The sequence below is a fragment of the Uloborus diversus genome, chromosome 10 (genome assembly GCF_026930045.1).
Source record: "Uloborus diversus isolate 005 chromosome 10, Udiv.v.3.1, whole genome shotgun sequence".
Taxonomy (NCBI): Eukaryota; Metazoa; Arthropoda; class Arachnida; order Araneae; family Uloboridae; genus Uloborus; species Uloborus diversus.
The window spans coordinates 56,067,639-56,085,014 of record NC_072740.1 but is presented as its reverse complement, the minus strand read 5'-3'; the positions used below and the strand labels follow the sequence as shown (position 1 = coordinate 56,085,014).

The 17,376-nt window shown below is 31.4% G+C and overlaps 1 protein-coding gene across 2 annotated transcripts in view; it reads left to right on the top strand.

Moving 5' to 3' along the window:
* The window catches only part of LOC129231571 (acyl-CoA dehydrogenase family member 11-like), a 110,600-nt gene that overhangs the window by 66,510 nt on the left and 26,714 nt on the right, over positions 1 to 17,376 (top strand). For both annotated transcript variants that reach the window (XM_054865929.1, XM_054865928.1), the window contains 4 exons: positions 1,526 to 1,620; positions 2,939 to 3,074; positions 11,378 to 11,482; positions 11,668 to 11,760. In XM_054865929.1, the coding sequence (XP_054721904.1) occupies positions 1,526 to 1,620; positions 2,939 to 3,074; positions 11,378 to 11,482; positions 11,668 to 11,760 (429 nt within the window). The remainder of the gene's footprint in view (positions 1 to 1,525; positions 1,621 to 2,938; positions 3,075 to 11,377; positions 11,483 to 11,667; positions 11,761 to 17,376) is intronic.

Here is a 17,376-nt window from a genome sequence, read left to right as displayed (position 1 = left end):
CTTTTGTTGCAATTTTTTTCAAACAAGCACTTGCTTTTCTGCTTAGTTATTTTTTGTATTAGTTTAAAAAAACACAACAAATAGTTGACCTCCCCCCCCCCAAAATAAACATTTTATTCTGCACATGACATCACTATATTTTATTTAAAAAACAATGTTTAAAAAATGTAATTTAAAAGGTTTTCACATAGAAATTGGGTGTGTAATTTCTATGTGAACATGCATGTGTGATTTCTTAGATGAAAAAATATGTGTTTTAATATGCTGTCCTGCACAGGACAAAATCTCTACTTTTCCATGGAATGGCTCTTTTTATGAAGATGCAAATTTTAGAGATGAATTCAAATTTTTGTTTTTCTATTTTTAACCCATTTGGGATGGCAGTCCGCAGAAGATAGCGCTCCCTCAGGACGGCAGCTGTTACACCCGGACTGTGCGCACGGGCCGGGGCAATTTCTCCCGCTGAGTCTAATACGCAATTTCAGAAAGTATGCATACATAATAATAGATAAAATGTATACTTTAAGCAGAAATTAAACCATTTTTTAATATATGACAAAATATATCACAATTTCTATCATAACAAAAAATTGGATGGAAGTAATTGATATTTAACAATAAAAATGCAAAATATATTGCTTTTTACAATAGTTAAAAGTACCAAAATTAAACAATATATTTTCTACAAAACAGGAAAAATATTTGCGCTTAATATTGTGAAATACTTGAAGAACATTGTAAAAATTAATATTTTAAAGCCGCATGAAAAATTTCAAAGCACAGATAAATGCGCATTGAGCATTTTACACTCATTCGTAGTGTTACATCTTTTATTCTACTTTGAGCAAATTACACATCTTCGTCTAAGTTCTTTGCCTTCTTTTTCAATCGTACGATTTTCGAAACTAACTACTGTATGAAGAACTCCAAAAAAAAAATAATTTATAGTTGTTTCAATGTGACCCAAAAGATCCATAAATGGATTAGTCATGAATTAAGATATTTCCTCCTCGGAAAGATAACGTGTTCATCATGACTACTAAATGAACATAAGAGTAAAACCCCTTGCTAGAATGTCTCCCCTCCAACCCCATTATAAATGGAACCAAAACTAGAAAGAACCACTTCAAAGTGAGTATAAGTTTCCCTTCTCACTTGCGAGCACATGTTTATATTTTCTTTCACAAAATCCAATAAATCACAGACACTTGACAGACCCCATTTTGACGTCAGACAGAGAAATACTAATGCCGGAGCGCAATCATTTGAATGGAACATGGATAAGTAACGCCATCTAATAGTAAACATTTCGTTCCGAATACAAAATGCAGAATAGCGTCGTTAGGCTGGCTGCGTAATACTTACCGTAACACACGGATGCATTTTTCGTCTCTGAAGAACCACCTAGTGCTGACGCAAAGACGCGTCGTTCATCCCGAATGGGTTAAGGAAAAAATATTTTCTTTGTTTTTTTAAATGTAAGATTATATATATTTTTTATAATTATTTATTCATTTTTTCCCAGATGTCGGAAAGAGGAGATGGAATTGCTGCTATTTCTAACATGTTAACTATAACTCGCTTGTACAATGCTATCAGCTCTGTTGCAGCCATGAGAAGGTTGGAAAACCTATTTTGTACTTTAAATGTTTGCAAAAGTTTGAGTCAGTTTTTGTTCTCATATGATATTAATCAGTTGTCTTGCTATTATAGTTAAGTCTCACAAACTCAGCTCTTGATAACTCATACTAATTCAGAAAAATCTACCAAAAAACTCTAAAAAATACCTGTTGCCAGCACATTCCCCCAAACCTGGCATTCTCACAAACTGAGCCCCTTTTCAGTGTACATTAAGCTTAGTTTTTGAGACTCGATGGTATACAGTAATGCCTCCGAATAGAGGACGGAACTGGAAGTTTTGTCCGTTTTTAAGAAGTGTCTGCAATTAGGAATACTTCGAAATTTTTGCTTTCTGAATTTTTACAATTAATTTCACTAAAAACTACATTTTAAAGTACTATCATCATCACGCTCAAAGACTTATCATAGCTGCAATCATATTTTTTACTGAATTTGATTTTTAAAACGTAACTAATCATTTGTTTTGCATAAAATAGAGATACTGCACATAAAGTCGGAACTATGCGTAATTTAACCTTTCTTCAAATAGGTTCTTTAGTTATCGCTAATACAATTTAACCCAATAAAAATGCCTGTTCCACATATTTTATTCTCCCCTAGAACATCTATTAGGCAGGTTATTTCATGTTGTAACTTAGCTTATCTTTTCTGGTTCAGGAAAGAAAACAAATCCCAAGTATTTATCTTGAGTCTATGTTTCTTACAAATTAAATGCTGCTTTTTCTAGTAATCCTTTTCAAACCAATGGTGGGTGGTATAAAAAGAAAAGCATTATCAGCTCATGAAACGTTAGGCATATAAATAACTGGCAATGTCTTATGTTATACATACAAATACATACGTAGTAAATTATACATATGCATATTTTCTTCCCCATTTTACATATCTACGGTTGTTATGAATAACGGCTAATACGAATAAATTCATGGATTTTTGACATTTCATGTTAACCCAGTTTAATTGTATTTGCACCTTCAACATCTACTCACTCTTGTTGAAAGACCCTATATAAGAATATAATGTTATACTTCTGCATTTTATGCATATGTTGAGTGCATCAGCTAAAAAGTTAATTAGTATTAATATTGTGCACTGAAATGTATTTTAATTTTCGAATATGATATTAGTCACTACCAATATAATTTTTTTTTCTTGCAATTAATAAAGATGGATTGCAGAATGATTAAATGGAATATCTTCTGCATTTAAAATGACATTTTTTTTTACATTTTAGTAGCTTTCATTGTGTGTAAAATGAAAAAATGATACTGTCATAAAAACAATAATTTTGTTCTAGAGTTCTGATGCTTGCAAGAGATTATAGTCATCATAGAAAAGCATTTGGAAAGCCTTTATATAAATTTCCTCTGCATGTTCAAATTTTATCTAGAATGGAAGTGAAAGTTCGAGGTTGTTTGCTACTCATGATGAAAGTACATATATTTTTATTTAAATTTTTATCATATACAGTGCACTCTCGATGAACTGTGGGTAGATTTTCTGCAGTGTTTCATGCTTTCAAAAAAACATTTTTTTTTTTTTTTTTGAGTGGCGATGGTTTAATACAAGTAGAAAAATGCACCCATTTCAGTTGAACTTTTGCAAAATCTGTTTTTGACATTCCTATTTCTTTTTTCCCTCATTTACAATGACATCAAATTTTCCAAGATCACCAAAATGTTTTCTGCTTGGGGCTGGGATAGTTTAAAACTGTGCCAATTAAATAAGTGAAGTGTCATAAATGGAATCACCAATCCAATGAGTAATTAATACAAGTGCAAATGTTGGAACCAGACTGCAGCCTATTTACTTATGCTATCACTGCTCCTGAATGCACTACACTTGAAAACTGACTTTTACACCAACACTCCTTAAATGCATAAACAAGTGACCAGACCAACTTTGTTCAAAAAACCTTTTCTCCCGTACTAGTTTTTCACTTAACCTAACTTGATCTGCTTGCACAATTTGCTTGTGTATTGTGCTATCCATTTACAATGAATTATTCTTTGGTAGCTTTCGTATGTGTTTCTTAAATACCATAAATCCCAAAAATACTCCTTCCCCCTATTTTCAAAACAAAACTGATCAATTTCAGAAGAGGTCAAGATTTTTTTGAAAAATTTGCCAAAAAAAGTTGTTTTTAGTAGTATTGATTTAAGAGTACAGAAACGAAACACACAGAAAAGTAAACAATAGTTAGCAGCAGTGTTAAACAAGAATCATAAATGAATTAATTAAAAACCTGGCATAATTTTCTATCAGAAGTAAATTGCATGGGGCACTATATTTTATCAAAGGAAGAATTATGCACTTTTTAGTTGGCAGAAACCATATAATATATCGCTTGAAAACCATGTACTAAATGTAATAAGGTTACAATAAAAGAAGCAAAACCTTAGTCTTCTTCCAGAATAGAAGGAAAATTTACAATCATGACAGCAAATTCTTTATAAAAAAACTTGGAATTTCAAAAACTCCACTTTACAAAACTGACAATTGTAAAAGACAGGAAATTATACATTTCTAATCTTAAAATTATTCAATTACTTTATTTCTCCTTTAAAAATTATTATTTCTAAATTTTGCACTACTTTTTAAATCATGTTTTCAAAATGAGGTCGAGTTGAATGTACAGTGAAACTTCAATAAGTCAAAGTTGCAGAGAATGAGAAAAAAAAATTGAGTTAACGAAAATTCTGCTTATTGAGTACGAAAAGGAAACATAGAACAAAATAAAATACCACCACTGAAACTTATTAAATTCATAATATGAGCAAAAAAAGTGATAGAATAATGTATCAAAGATAATATTGTCGCCTCAAAGCAACAGTAGGATATTTTACCGCTATTCCTGAAATTAGAGGCCTTACTGTTGTTCTAAGGCGGCAATATATACTTGATGTAATTAAAATTGTACATTATTAATGTATGCTATAATTCTATAAATTCAAGGCTTTGTATAGGTTGAAAAACAAATTTATAATTTTATATAGGATATAACAACTTTTGCTTACCAAAAAGGTAGTTAAATAAAGAAATCTTTTAAGAAACATGGTTTTGAGCAAAAATTTGTTCATTCATTTTATAGTCCTAGGATACTTTCAAAGCATCAAGAGGCAGTCGAGAACATTCGGACAGGATTCGGTAAAGATGCGCAGTACATCTGCTGCTTTTCTTGCATCGCTAATGGGAAGTCTTTTTTTCTTTTTTATTGCTTAAAGTTATTGAAAACTTGGAGGTAAACTTCAATGCACTTTCCTTCTTTTCTACACCACAATCGAATCAGTTCAACTTTTTCTTGGAAGCTTAAAATTTTAATTTTTTTCTTTGCTTACATTAAAGTTATATCCCAAATGTTCAGAAATCAATGAAATGGCACCACAAAAATTCGCTTTCTATTGCTACAAAAGAAAAAAGTCAGTCTTGGAAAGAAACCAGCAGCTTCGTAGATCACTGCAAAATCCTAAAATAGCTCTTCCATTCAGTAACCCCCTGTCATCTTCTCCTCCCTTTAAGCAAAAGTGGAATTTTTCCATAATCTCAAATATACGCACAACTCCTGGTAATTTTTTCCATCTCATTTTTGGCTGCACTAAATCAGAGCTTAGGTTTCCCCAATGTGCAAATTTCTTTCCTACTGAAGCAAATGAAGAAGCATTAAAATGAAAGGAGGAAAAAAACCTTACCAAATTCTATGCAAATTATTGATTTCAGAGATTTATTAGATCCACATTGTCTAGACACTTTTTTATGCAACGCAATGCAATGGTGCCGATTTCTTTCTTTTTTTTAAAAAATACTTTTTGAAGATTTAAAAAAAAACCACGATTTTGACTTAAAGAGTTTATTTTAGCGAAAAAATTTTGACAACAGCCATGAAATAAAATTCGACGAATCGAATATTTTGACTCAACGAAATTCGGCTTATCGAAAATAAATAACATTAATTCTCCATTAAGTTTGATGGGAATAAAGATTCACTTTGGCTTATCAAAATTTTCGGCTCAACGAATTTCGACTTGCCAAAATTTCACCGTAGTTCATTTTCACAAGTTAGAACAAAATTGTCTGTTTTTAAATGAATAAAAATTAACACAATCATAATAATTTCTTTTGCAATACATATAAACAAAAAGAAAAAGCACCCTTGCATCAATTTCTATTTGCACATTTTTTGGGAGATTTTTTAAATTTAAATCATATTGTTTGCTTTTCATTTCTTATTTTTAGAAAAGAAAACTTGCACATGGAGGTCAAAACAAAAACAAAAAATGCTTGCCAAGCAGAGCGGAAAATATTCGCCTTTTTTTCTTTTTGAGAAACTGGTAAATGGAGAGGATCAGAAAAATGTCAAGTGGGGTGAAGGTTGGGGTATAATCAATGGAGGGATTCCTTCCAGAATTTTACGGAATACTGATATTGTTAACATTGTACACTGATATTGTTATTATATACACTTATCTTTTTTTACTGGTTTTGTGGATTACTGTACATGCATTTAATTAACTAGTCAAAAAATAAAGTTCAATGTAAATTGACTAATATTTATACTCTTTGAGTTGAAATAGTAAATCTGTCTTCCACATATTGACTGCTTATCTCAGCAATTAAATACATTGCTTGTCAAGGAAGAATACCAAATTGTGTCTACAACTTTTGAGAGGAATCATGTCTTTGTATCATTCATGAATTCATTTTAGTTACACAAATGGCATTTTCATTTTATGTTGTTCTTTTATGATATTGGAGATAGTGTGGTTATTTATTTATTTTGAACATTTAAATATCCAAAATAATGTTTTCGTCATGAGATCTCTAAAATTTTCCCATGTACAGCCCTCATGTACCTCAAAACCGCTAGGAGCTTGTAACGGAAAGTAACTAGAATTATAAGTGAATTCCAGGAAAAAGGGAACATGACCCTTGAATTTTAAAAATTAATATTCTGTCAGTTGCCATATACCATTTTCTTCAGAAACAACTGAATTTCTTGAATCATAACTTGTTTTAACCAAATAGTTTGATGACTTGCAGTAAATATAGGGCAAAATCAATTTTTCTCTTTGTGCTTTTACAGAGCAAAAAATCTCTTTTTTGTTACATACTGTAATTTCAATAAACTTGTTATCAGAATTAGATTGGTAAATTCAAAGATCAACTTTCAAAAAAGATGGAGTAATATCCATTCTTATTTTGACACTCAAAGTACACACTATTTGAACACTGTAACAAGTTATGTTATTGAATATAGTGAGTACTTCAACAAATCGAAGGAGATTTCACTTCAAAGTCTACAGGCTGACAGTTATAAATAATGTTAAAGATGAAGTTACAGCTGAATCAAAAACACCAAATTGTGAAAATATGCCAAAGAATTCATGACTTTGGACATGTTTTGTTAGTTGAATGGAAGCGAGAGAACAAAGAGCAGGACATGGTACTTTATATAGAAGATGAAAGAATATAAATATCTTGTTTGAGAATGCATAATTATGTGAGAATGATCTTTGTGTTTCCTGAGAAAGAAGATAAATGTTTTATGGACTCTTGATAAAATTATTGAGCATTTAAGGAATTCATAATTGTAACAGATGGCTCAGGCATTAGATATCATTGTTTCAGACTGCTGTATTAGCTTAATAAATGTGTATTAGTTGAAATTTGCCAAGCTTAATTGTTTTGGACTTCTTGTAATTCCGTTACTGTCCCTCCATTACCCTTGAGAAATATATAATTTATATGCTTCAAACAATTATTTTTTAAAACTAGAAGTGAAATTGCAATGATTGAACATTCCTGTATGTGCTCTTATTTTTATAGAATTTTCCTCTTTATAGTTTAGCTGAACTTTTGGGGAGAACATGATAGCGTGAAAAGCATGTCCCAAAAATGTCCTTCCATTATTGTTTTTTAAATTTGAATCAAAAAAGTTATTAACAAAAAGTTCCTAGCTAAGGCTTGTTTAGCAACTTACTATGATGTGTATAAAAAATCTATGCATCAGTTTTTGAAAAAATATGTCTTTTCTTATGCTCACAGATATAAATACATCATTTTTTTTGTATGAACTGTCCTTTCTTTACTGCTGGAATCCACCAATGTTTTTAAGTTAAAATATTAAATATTATTATTAATTCCTGGTAAGTTGAATCAATGAAAAAATCCTTTAGTTTTCTCTTTATTTAATTTATTGATTTTGAAAATATTTTGCTTTTCTAAAATTGTGCTATAACACTGTTTCAATGATATTTATTGTATTTTAAACTTCATAAGATAAAATTATATTCTCCTACTTCTTCACAGTTCCTTTCTTACCCTGTTTCAAGGTTCAAGAACCTTGGAACAGGGTAAGAAAGGAATTATATTACTTCCTTTTATTATGAGCAATCAGGAATTGCGTATTGTCTTCGCTTGACTATTGAAAGATGTCCACTGCCATCAGGATCCTTTGATCTTTGCCCACCCCCCACCCCCGGGTCCTCAGAGCGCCACTATCTCCTGGTGCTGCTCCTCTGGCCCTGGGCCTCCACCAGCAGTACTGTTCACCAGAATCCACTCCTCCTGGGCAGGAGCGGACTGGATCCCTCAAGAGGGTGCCAACCTTGGCCTCCAAAAGACGCAAAAAAAAAGTTAAAAAAAAACGTTAAAAAAAAAAAGGAAAAGAAAAGAAAGAAAGAAGGAAAGAAAAAGGGAAAAAAAGGATGATATACACTGGTTTACAGGTTTGAAGAAAAGGAAAAAAAAGCGATGTGAAGTCGCACAGGTTTGTTAGCGCAAGAAAAAAAAATAATAAGGAAGTTGCACCAAAAAGAAAAAAAAATTAATAAAAAACGGTGTTCAGACTTGAGGGCGCATCGGCCCATGGACCAACGGACCAGTCCGTCCCCACTCCTGGGGGGTGGCATACATTTCCTACATACACACACAGGATCCTACAGGGTGATTCTTTTGTTACGTGTGTTACTTTTACACAATGTTTTTCAACTTTAATGCCTTTTATAACAAACTTACTGGCCACTTATCATAGTTTTCTCAGCTAGTTGTTAAATATTCATGTGTTTTTAGCCTGTAAAAAAAAGTTGAAGATTCATATTAGTTTTTTGTTGTAAAAAAATTTTCTGAAATTTCGTTACGCGTGTTTCCCTTCATAAAGCTAGGTATTTGAAACTTTGTACATATACGTTTAATTCTGTGAATTATAAATGAGTAAAATCAAAATTCGTTTTTTACAGAGAGATACATTATCAAAGGTGTGTTTAGGGATTTTTAAAAAAAAAAATTAAGCAGTAAATATTTTTTTTAATTTAGTGATGTTGGTGCGTTAGGTGTGTTAACAGAACGTTACCCTTTGTGAATATTACAACTGAATAGTCACAAATACTGCACAAAAACATTTAATTACTTGAAATTTACTGAAGAAAACCAATTTATTTTAACAATTTAAGCAGATCATGGTTTGGGAAGACAATTTTACCGGACTTTTCCACTGTGATGTGTGTGACTTTCTGACGCTGTTTCTTTGCAAACAACAACAAAAATTTCAATGAAGTTTTTAAAATATCTTTTATTTTCTTTTAGTATGATAACAAGGAATATCAAGGGTTATATTTTAATGGCAATATTTTTATTGTGGATAATTCTAAATTTCCTAATCAGATTTTAACTCAGAAAATGAAAGAAATAGAATGAACTGAAGCCTTGAGAGTGAAATGAACCACATTTTTTACATGTTTATGTGTTACATGGGTTAATATTATTTGTAAATATATTTTTTTGAAGCTCTTATGTTTCCAGTTCAAAATGAATACACTCTGTACAAATGTGCCTGAAGAGTTACAAGTGTGGCCGCATGTGAATTTTTTTTTCATTCAAAAGTCATTTTAGTACAAAAATATGATTTATTTAAGTCAATTTCAAATCACGTGAACTAAAAATCCCCAAGATTGTTGACTAGGGGCGCCCAGGAGGGGAGGGGTTACAGTACGCAATGCACCATTGAGTATTTTAGAGGAATTCGTTTTATGGGGTTTTTTATGCCATTTGGGGGTTGGGGGCAGAGAGTTGCTCTGTAGGATTCCAGGGGGATGGGCCATCTTCTCTGGAGGGATGGTAACCTTTATGGTAAGTTATGTGGCTTGGATTTCTCCTATCCATTTAACATCAATCACCTACTTGTATCTCAGTAACAGCTTTTGTTTTATTTGATCAATCATCAAAAATTTCTATCAAATCTGGTGCAGATCATTTGCATCTGCATGTCATAATTTTGCCCTTCATAGCTGACACAACATTCATTCTTTTGATACCTGGGGGTACATTTTAAGTTTTTGCATAGTTTATCTTCAAGTCACTATCAACTTGATTGAATAAAAATACTTTGGTTGAATGTGTAGGATCTTTTATTATATTAAGGAAATCAGTTGATGACTGAACTTTTATGTTTATCAATTTACTGATACTTTTCAGCCTAAAACAAAGATTTTACCCTTTCTTTCACTCTGTTACTAACCTCTTTGCCATGCATGTCGCATGTGGATAACAAATATTTAATTAAAATTTTTCTTTGAAGTATGGAAATAATTTTACCTTTGGTTCTATTCTCTTTCTTAAAGTACAACGCTTTTTAAGCTCATATTCATACTTTAATAATTATTAGATTTTTTCACTAAGGCGTAGTTTTAAAGTCAGCACAAAATATTCTTAGATGAATCATTTAAAATAACCTCACCTTAACTCTCAATTGTAAAGATCCAACATTTGAAGAAAATCATACAAAAACGTTACGTTTATTACCTCCTTTATGAAGCGCTTATAAAAATTTTCTACCAAATGTAGAATGATGACACTTCAGGTATCTGACTAACATATCAAGTTAATTTATAATATGAGATATTTTTCTTTTAGCCTGCTAATTTAAGTTAGGAGAAAAACTTTACTACTTTACGCGTTACGTGTGTTACCGAAAATAATGGTCTGAGTATTTTCCAGGGTTGAAATTTTATTAAAAGTCTTAAATTTAAGTTTTTAACTCATAGTTATAGTAGAACATTTGTTTTAATGTTATTTCATAGTTTTTTCAAGAAAAAATTAATAATTAAGAAAAGTATAGCTTTTGAATTTATCTTTATAACTATGCATTTTTTTGGTGTTGTCTGTGCACTACCAAATATGGCCAAATATGGCCAAAATCTGACATAAAAAATGTTTTTATCATAAAATTGATGCTGAAATTGAAATCAGTAGATATTTTTTAATCTAAAAAAGAGATTTGTTTTCAACTATGAAAAATATTTCAGTGTGTCAGGACACTTTTCGTGGAGTCCCCCTACATCAGATGCCTACACACACACACACACATGCCTACATACACTCACACAAGCCTACACACACTCACGGCTCACAGAAGCCTACACACACGCACACACACATGATTGCAAAAAGCATAATTTTAATTCAAGGTGCCAAAAATTTAAATTTTCTTTTTATAAAATTGGTTTAAAATAGATTAAAAGACCTTGATCTTCGACTGAAGCCTGGATGTCTGCGTCTACTTGCCTTTTTTTTAAATTTTTTGAATGAGTTTATCTTATTTTTTCTCTGTATGTTTAAAGTACTCGACGAGAAACCACTCTTTTTGCTGTAGATATTGCAAATGTCTGTCTTAACAGCTACTTCATATATTAAAAATGCTCTTTAAAAGACTTATGTTTGATCTTTTACACTTGTTTCCTAGACTGCTGTTTTACTTGGTAAAGTAGAGTCAGATGTAGCCACTGCAGATGAAGTCCTTTTGCTGCGACTGTTGCTACCAGTTTTGAAATTATACACAGCTAAACAGGTAAACCAAAAATTTTAATCTGTTTAGTAGAACATTTAGTTAAAACTTTCATTCAAGTTTTTGAAGTCCATAAGTGCTCCCTGAATGTTCAATGCTTCTTGCTTTCCCTAAGCTATGTTTTATGTGTTACTCATTTACATGTCTTTGTGAAAAAAAAAAAAAAGATTTCTTTACACATTTTACAGGCAGTTTCAGTTGTGTCAGAGGGTATAGAAGCTTTTGGAGGACAAGGATACATGGAGGACACAGGACTCCCAGTTTTACTACGTGACTGCCAAGTAATTATCTTTATTCAATAATTTATATTTAGTTTTGTTGTTAGCTAAGACTATCTAGATCTGAACTTTTATAAAAATGAGAATTCATGAGTATTTCCTTTTCCAAGTTCCTGTTAAATATTGCAAATGTGTACTGTTCGAATCTGATTATAAATTTTTGAGTACTATCCTTCAAGCTGTTGAGTTGTATGCAGTGGAGGTAAGACATAGCAGTAATTTAAAAGCATTAGTTTTATTTATAATTCCAAAATGTTAAAATCAAGTTTAAAAATCTCAATAACATGCAACATGTTGTGAATTGTCATCTTGCCATTTGACTTCAAGCTCTACCTTTTACAAGAAGAGAAATGATAATGCTGCTGTGAAATGTGCGTGACACACATGTATGCAGCATCACACTGACAAATCAGCAAGAAAATGTCATTGCAGATGCAGATTCACTCCTTCATTTGCATGGGAAAATATCCAAAATACCAAATTCAAAACTTCCCAATAGAGAGCAGGACAATCCAGCTCCTTTTTGAAGAAACTGCATTCAAAAAAATTTTCAATGCCGAATTTAGCTCCAACCGTTAAATTGAATCACTATTGGCAAGTAAAAGGTTGAGAGGGAGTGGAAGAAAGAAAAACACATCTATAACAACGTTGAAAAAATTGGAACAGTGATTTTCAAAACCCAGATTTTGCTGAAATTGAAGTCTCTCTGGTCTACTGCATATTTCCTTACTGATTTTCTTCCTTTCTCTGACTTATCCTACAGCTATGTTACCCCCACCTATCTATTTCATCCAAAGTGATTAATTAGTACAATAAAAACTAGATTATCTGGAAAATGCGGGAAATGCTGAATTTTGAAAAAGTGTGAGCTTGAAAGATTTAAGTTGACTTATCAAATATTGTGAGTGCAAAACATACTCATACAGGAGTACAAAAACTATACATTCTTCGGTATTCTTTATTTTTATTTTTTGAGAAAGTCCTCAAAGATGAAAAATTGTGTTTTCTCTCCTTTTTTCTCTCTCTTTTCAATTTCAAAGTTTATTGTTTATTTCTTTTGCTGAAATTTGAAATTTCTGTGAATTACCAAGGAAAACTGCCCATCTTCGTTGATGATCTATACACAAGGTGTTCCGTTTTAACCTGCAAGACCTCTATTTTTGCAACCCTTAGTCCTAGATTGCATACTTTCAATTGCAAAAATATTCAAAATCAGATGCAGAGTTAAGATATTGAAAATTTGAAGTGGAAATAAAAATGAGTAAACAAATACAAAATTTAACTTTTTCTACGTTCCCCAGGTCCCCTAACTTATATTTAGGGAAATAATCACAATTGAAAAACAATTCCAACTCAAAAAGTTTGAAGTGAGTATGACCAATATTCAGCAAGATATGAAACGCAACATTTTGTGACTTACACCACTTTACACTCATCGTCAATAACACCTTTTGGGGAAAAATATAGCAGTTAACAATTGTTTAAAATTATATGTGTGCAGAGTGGTTTTTCAAATTTTTCGAAGTTTTGCAGTGTGTTTTTGTGAATCACGGTATAACATTTGTATGAATTTTTGAATAGCAATGAAAAATATAAATACCTTTTTTTTTCTTTGACAACCTGTCATTCTTCTGAAAGGGCAATAAGTTCCAATCTTATCTTTTGTATATTCCCTTAAAACTTTGAACTGAAATATCTTCTTAAGTTTTGGTCACACAAATGTCAAGTTTTTTGTGTAATTAATAGTTTTCAATGGAGATTATTTCTCTAAATATTAGTTTGGGGACCGGGGGCCCATATAAAAGTTAAAGTTTGTATTTTTTGACTCATTTTAATTTTTGCTTCAAACTTTCAATATCTTAACTCCGCATCTGATTTTGAACATTTTTGCAATTGGAAGTATGCATCTTAGACTAACGGTTGCGAAAACAGAGGTTTTGCAGGTTAAAACGGAACATCCTGTATATCATCTATATATATATATAGCTTATAAAAAAGTCTGAGGTTTAAATAAAATATGTTACAATAACAGAAAAAACCAAAAGGAAGACAAAAAATTAATTAATAAATGGAGCCAGTACTCATCAGCAGTGAAAACTCCATCTATGGTTGAAAAACCAAAATTATTTTAAAATAAACTAAGAGAGGAATGTATAAGTTCTGAATATTTACAGAGCATCACAGCACTAGGCTACATGCACCACCTACTACAATACAAACAAATAAACAGTAGCTTATACCTAAAATTAAGCTGGGGTTTTTGTCTATGCTATTAGAGGCCAGATGGCTACAATAATGGTACTCCACTAGACCCAATACCAGCGCATGCAAAAAATAAACAGTATCTTACCTAATTTTCGGAGTAGACGAATCAAATCCAGACCCACATAAAAAAATGTCATTCCAGTTGTCAAAAAATAACATAAATGCCAAAGAAAGAAAAAAATCAATTAATCCATTCCAAAAGCAAGTCCGAGTGAATACCAGTCATCCAAAAAGTGCTCCAAGTGTTTCATCCATAAGTGTGACCCACATGCGTGGTTCCTTTCCGTTATATCATAGTCTTGAGCATGAGCCGGTTAAAGTGAAGCGTAGTATTGATTAAAGGCGATATTTGAAAAATATTTGTGATTAGATTAGTAGGAAAATTATTATCAATAAGCTTATTTTTAAGCAAAACAATTTCTTGGTTTAATTCAGGGATTCTGTTACAGGTTCTTTTTATTCTTAATGCTTGTGAAACAATTATATCAGTAAAAACTTTTATACTTAGGCATGAAGAAAAATCTTGCAGGCAGTTAACTTTAAACCGCAATTCTTGTCTTTTATCATAAATCCTGGTATCACATGAGTAGCCAATTGTAATATTCGGATCTAAAAAAATAAAGGAACTTGAATTAAAACTAATTTTTTTTTTAGTGTTAAGGGGTCGTGATGCATTTTTTTGCTGAGTTCAGAAAAATTAACAAAATTAATACATACAACTTCTTTTTATGAAACAAGATCTCAGCTTTGAAAAAAATTCTTCGCTGCTTATAAGCTTCTTAAACTGCCTAGTCCTGATTCCATTTGTCTACCATACTTGTATGCTACTTCAAAGTATCACAAAAAACCTGTCAGTTTCAGATTCATCTGTTCTGCCACCAATACAACAGAAAAAAAACTCTATCTAACTTGAATCCATGCTTAAAAAAATTTTACTGCAGCTTGAACTTTTACGGGAAAAATGGTTTCGGATAGTTCATAACAGTACTGAAGAAACCAATCCTTTTAACGTGCTACACATCTACAATTTGGAAACCTTTGATTTTGAAAATTTATTTGCCAATATACCACTTAATGAATTTTTTTCAGTTATTACTGCCCTCTTCAATACAGTTAATGCTTCCATAAATTTGGATGACTATTTATTTTTATTCAACTTCTAATGTTCTGTATCTTCAATATTTTTTTTTTTTAATGGGAATTCTTGTATTCTACAAATTAATGGTATTGCTATACTTATGCTAGTTTTAGCTCTACGTTAGCAAATTTGTTTTTATTACATTATGAAAGAACATTTTCTATTGAAAATCCTACTTCTGCACCTCTATGCTGTGGATACATTGATGATCTGTTATGTATTACTTTTGTTAATTTTTCTGAACCCAACAAAAATATGTATCACAACTTCTTAACACTCAAAAAGCTAGTTTTAATCTACGTTCCTTTAATTTTTTGGATCAGAATACTACAATTGGCTACTCATGTGATACCACGATTTATGATAGGAGATGAAATTTTCGGTGTAAAGCCTGCAAGATTTTTCTTCATGCCTAAGTAAAAAGGATTTTACTTAGGCATGAAGAAAAAAATATTGTTTCACAAGGACTTAGAATTAAAAGAATCTGTTACACAATCCCTGCATTCAACCTAGAAATTTCTTTGCTTAGAAATGAGCTTATTGATAATAATTTTCCTATTAATCTAATCACAAATATTTTTTCAAACATGGCCTTTAATCAACACTACGCTTCACTGTAACCGTCTTAATGCTCAAGACTATAATATAACCGTGAGAAACCACGCATGTGGGTCGCACTTATGGATGGAACACTTGGAGCATTTTTCGGATGACTGGTATTCACCAGGACTTGCTTTTGGAATAGATTAACTGATTTTTTTCTTTCTTTGGCATTTATGTTATTTTTTGAGAACTGGAATGGACATTTTTTTATGGGGGCATGGATTTGATTCGTCAACTCAGAAAATTAGGTAAGATACTGTTTATTTTTTTGCATGCGCTGGTATTGGGTCAAGTGGAGTACCAGTATTGGGACAGTGGAGTACCATTATTGTAGCCATCTAACAGTATAGACGAAACCCCCAGCTTAATTTTAAGTATAAGCTACCATTTATTTGTTTGTATTGTAGTAGGTGGTGCATGTAGCCCAGCGCTATGATGCTCTGTAAATATTTAGAACTTATACATTCCTCTCTTGTTTATTTTGACATATTTTTGGTTTTAGATAGAATTTCCACTGCTGATGAGTACTGGCTCCATTTATTAATTAATTTTTAGACCTTCTTTTCATTTTTTTGTGCTAGCGTAAGGTATTGTATTTAAACCCTTTTATAAGCTATACACGTGGCTTAACTGTTGGCTGCTTTTGTGCATGTTTAAACTTCGGATTTGATATTTTTGTTACTTTGCATGCATTTATATTATATATATATATATATATAATATATATATATATATATATATATATATATATATATACACACACACAGGGTGTTCCGTTTTAACCTGCAAGACCTTTATTTTTGCAACTGTTAATCCTAAATGTAAACTTCAACTTGCTAAAATGTTCAAAATCAGATGCAGAGTTAAGATATTGAATGTTGAAGCAAAAATAAAAATCAGTCAAAAAATGCAAAACTTTTTACATGGGCCTCAGGTCCCCTAACTTATGTTTAGGGAAATAATCTCCATTAAAAAATAATTCCAACCCAAAAATTTTGAAATTAGTACGACCAATATTCACCGAGATATGAAACGCAGCATTTTGTGACTTACACCACTTTACACTCACCGTCAATAATACCTTTTGGGGGAAAATATAGCATTTTTCCAATTTAAAGCTAATTTCCTTCACAATTTTTCCTCATGCCTAAGTAAAAAGGTTTTTTTTTGGTATTGTCTCCCCAGCTACTAGAATTAAAAGAATTGGCAATACTATCCCTGCTTTCAACCAAGAAATTACTTTTCTTAAAAAACAAACTTTTTTTCCAGTTAATCTTGTCAAAAATATTTTTTCAAATATCTTCTTTAGTGAACATTATGCTTCTCTGTAACTGTTTAACTGTTCAAGACTATGATATAAATGCAAGAAACCACGCACATGGATTGCTTTTATGGATGCAACACTTGATCTGTTCTAATGCTGGAGCATGACTTTTTTTTGGACTTGATCTTTGGCTTTTGATTTTTTCATTGATGTCTGTGATTTTTTATTACGACCAGAATGAAATTTTTTTTATGTGGGACATAAATCTGTTTTGTCTACTCAGAATTCAAATTAAAATCTTTCATTCATTTTGCATGTGCTGGATTGGTCTGGTGGAGTGTTATTATTG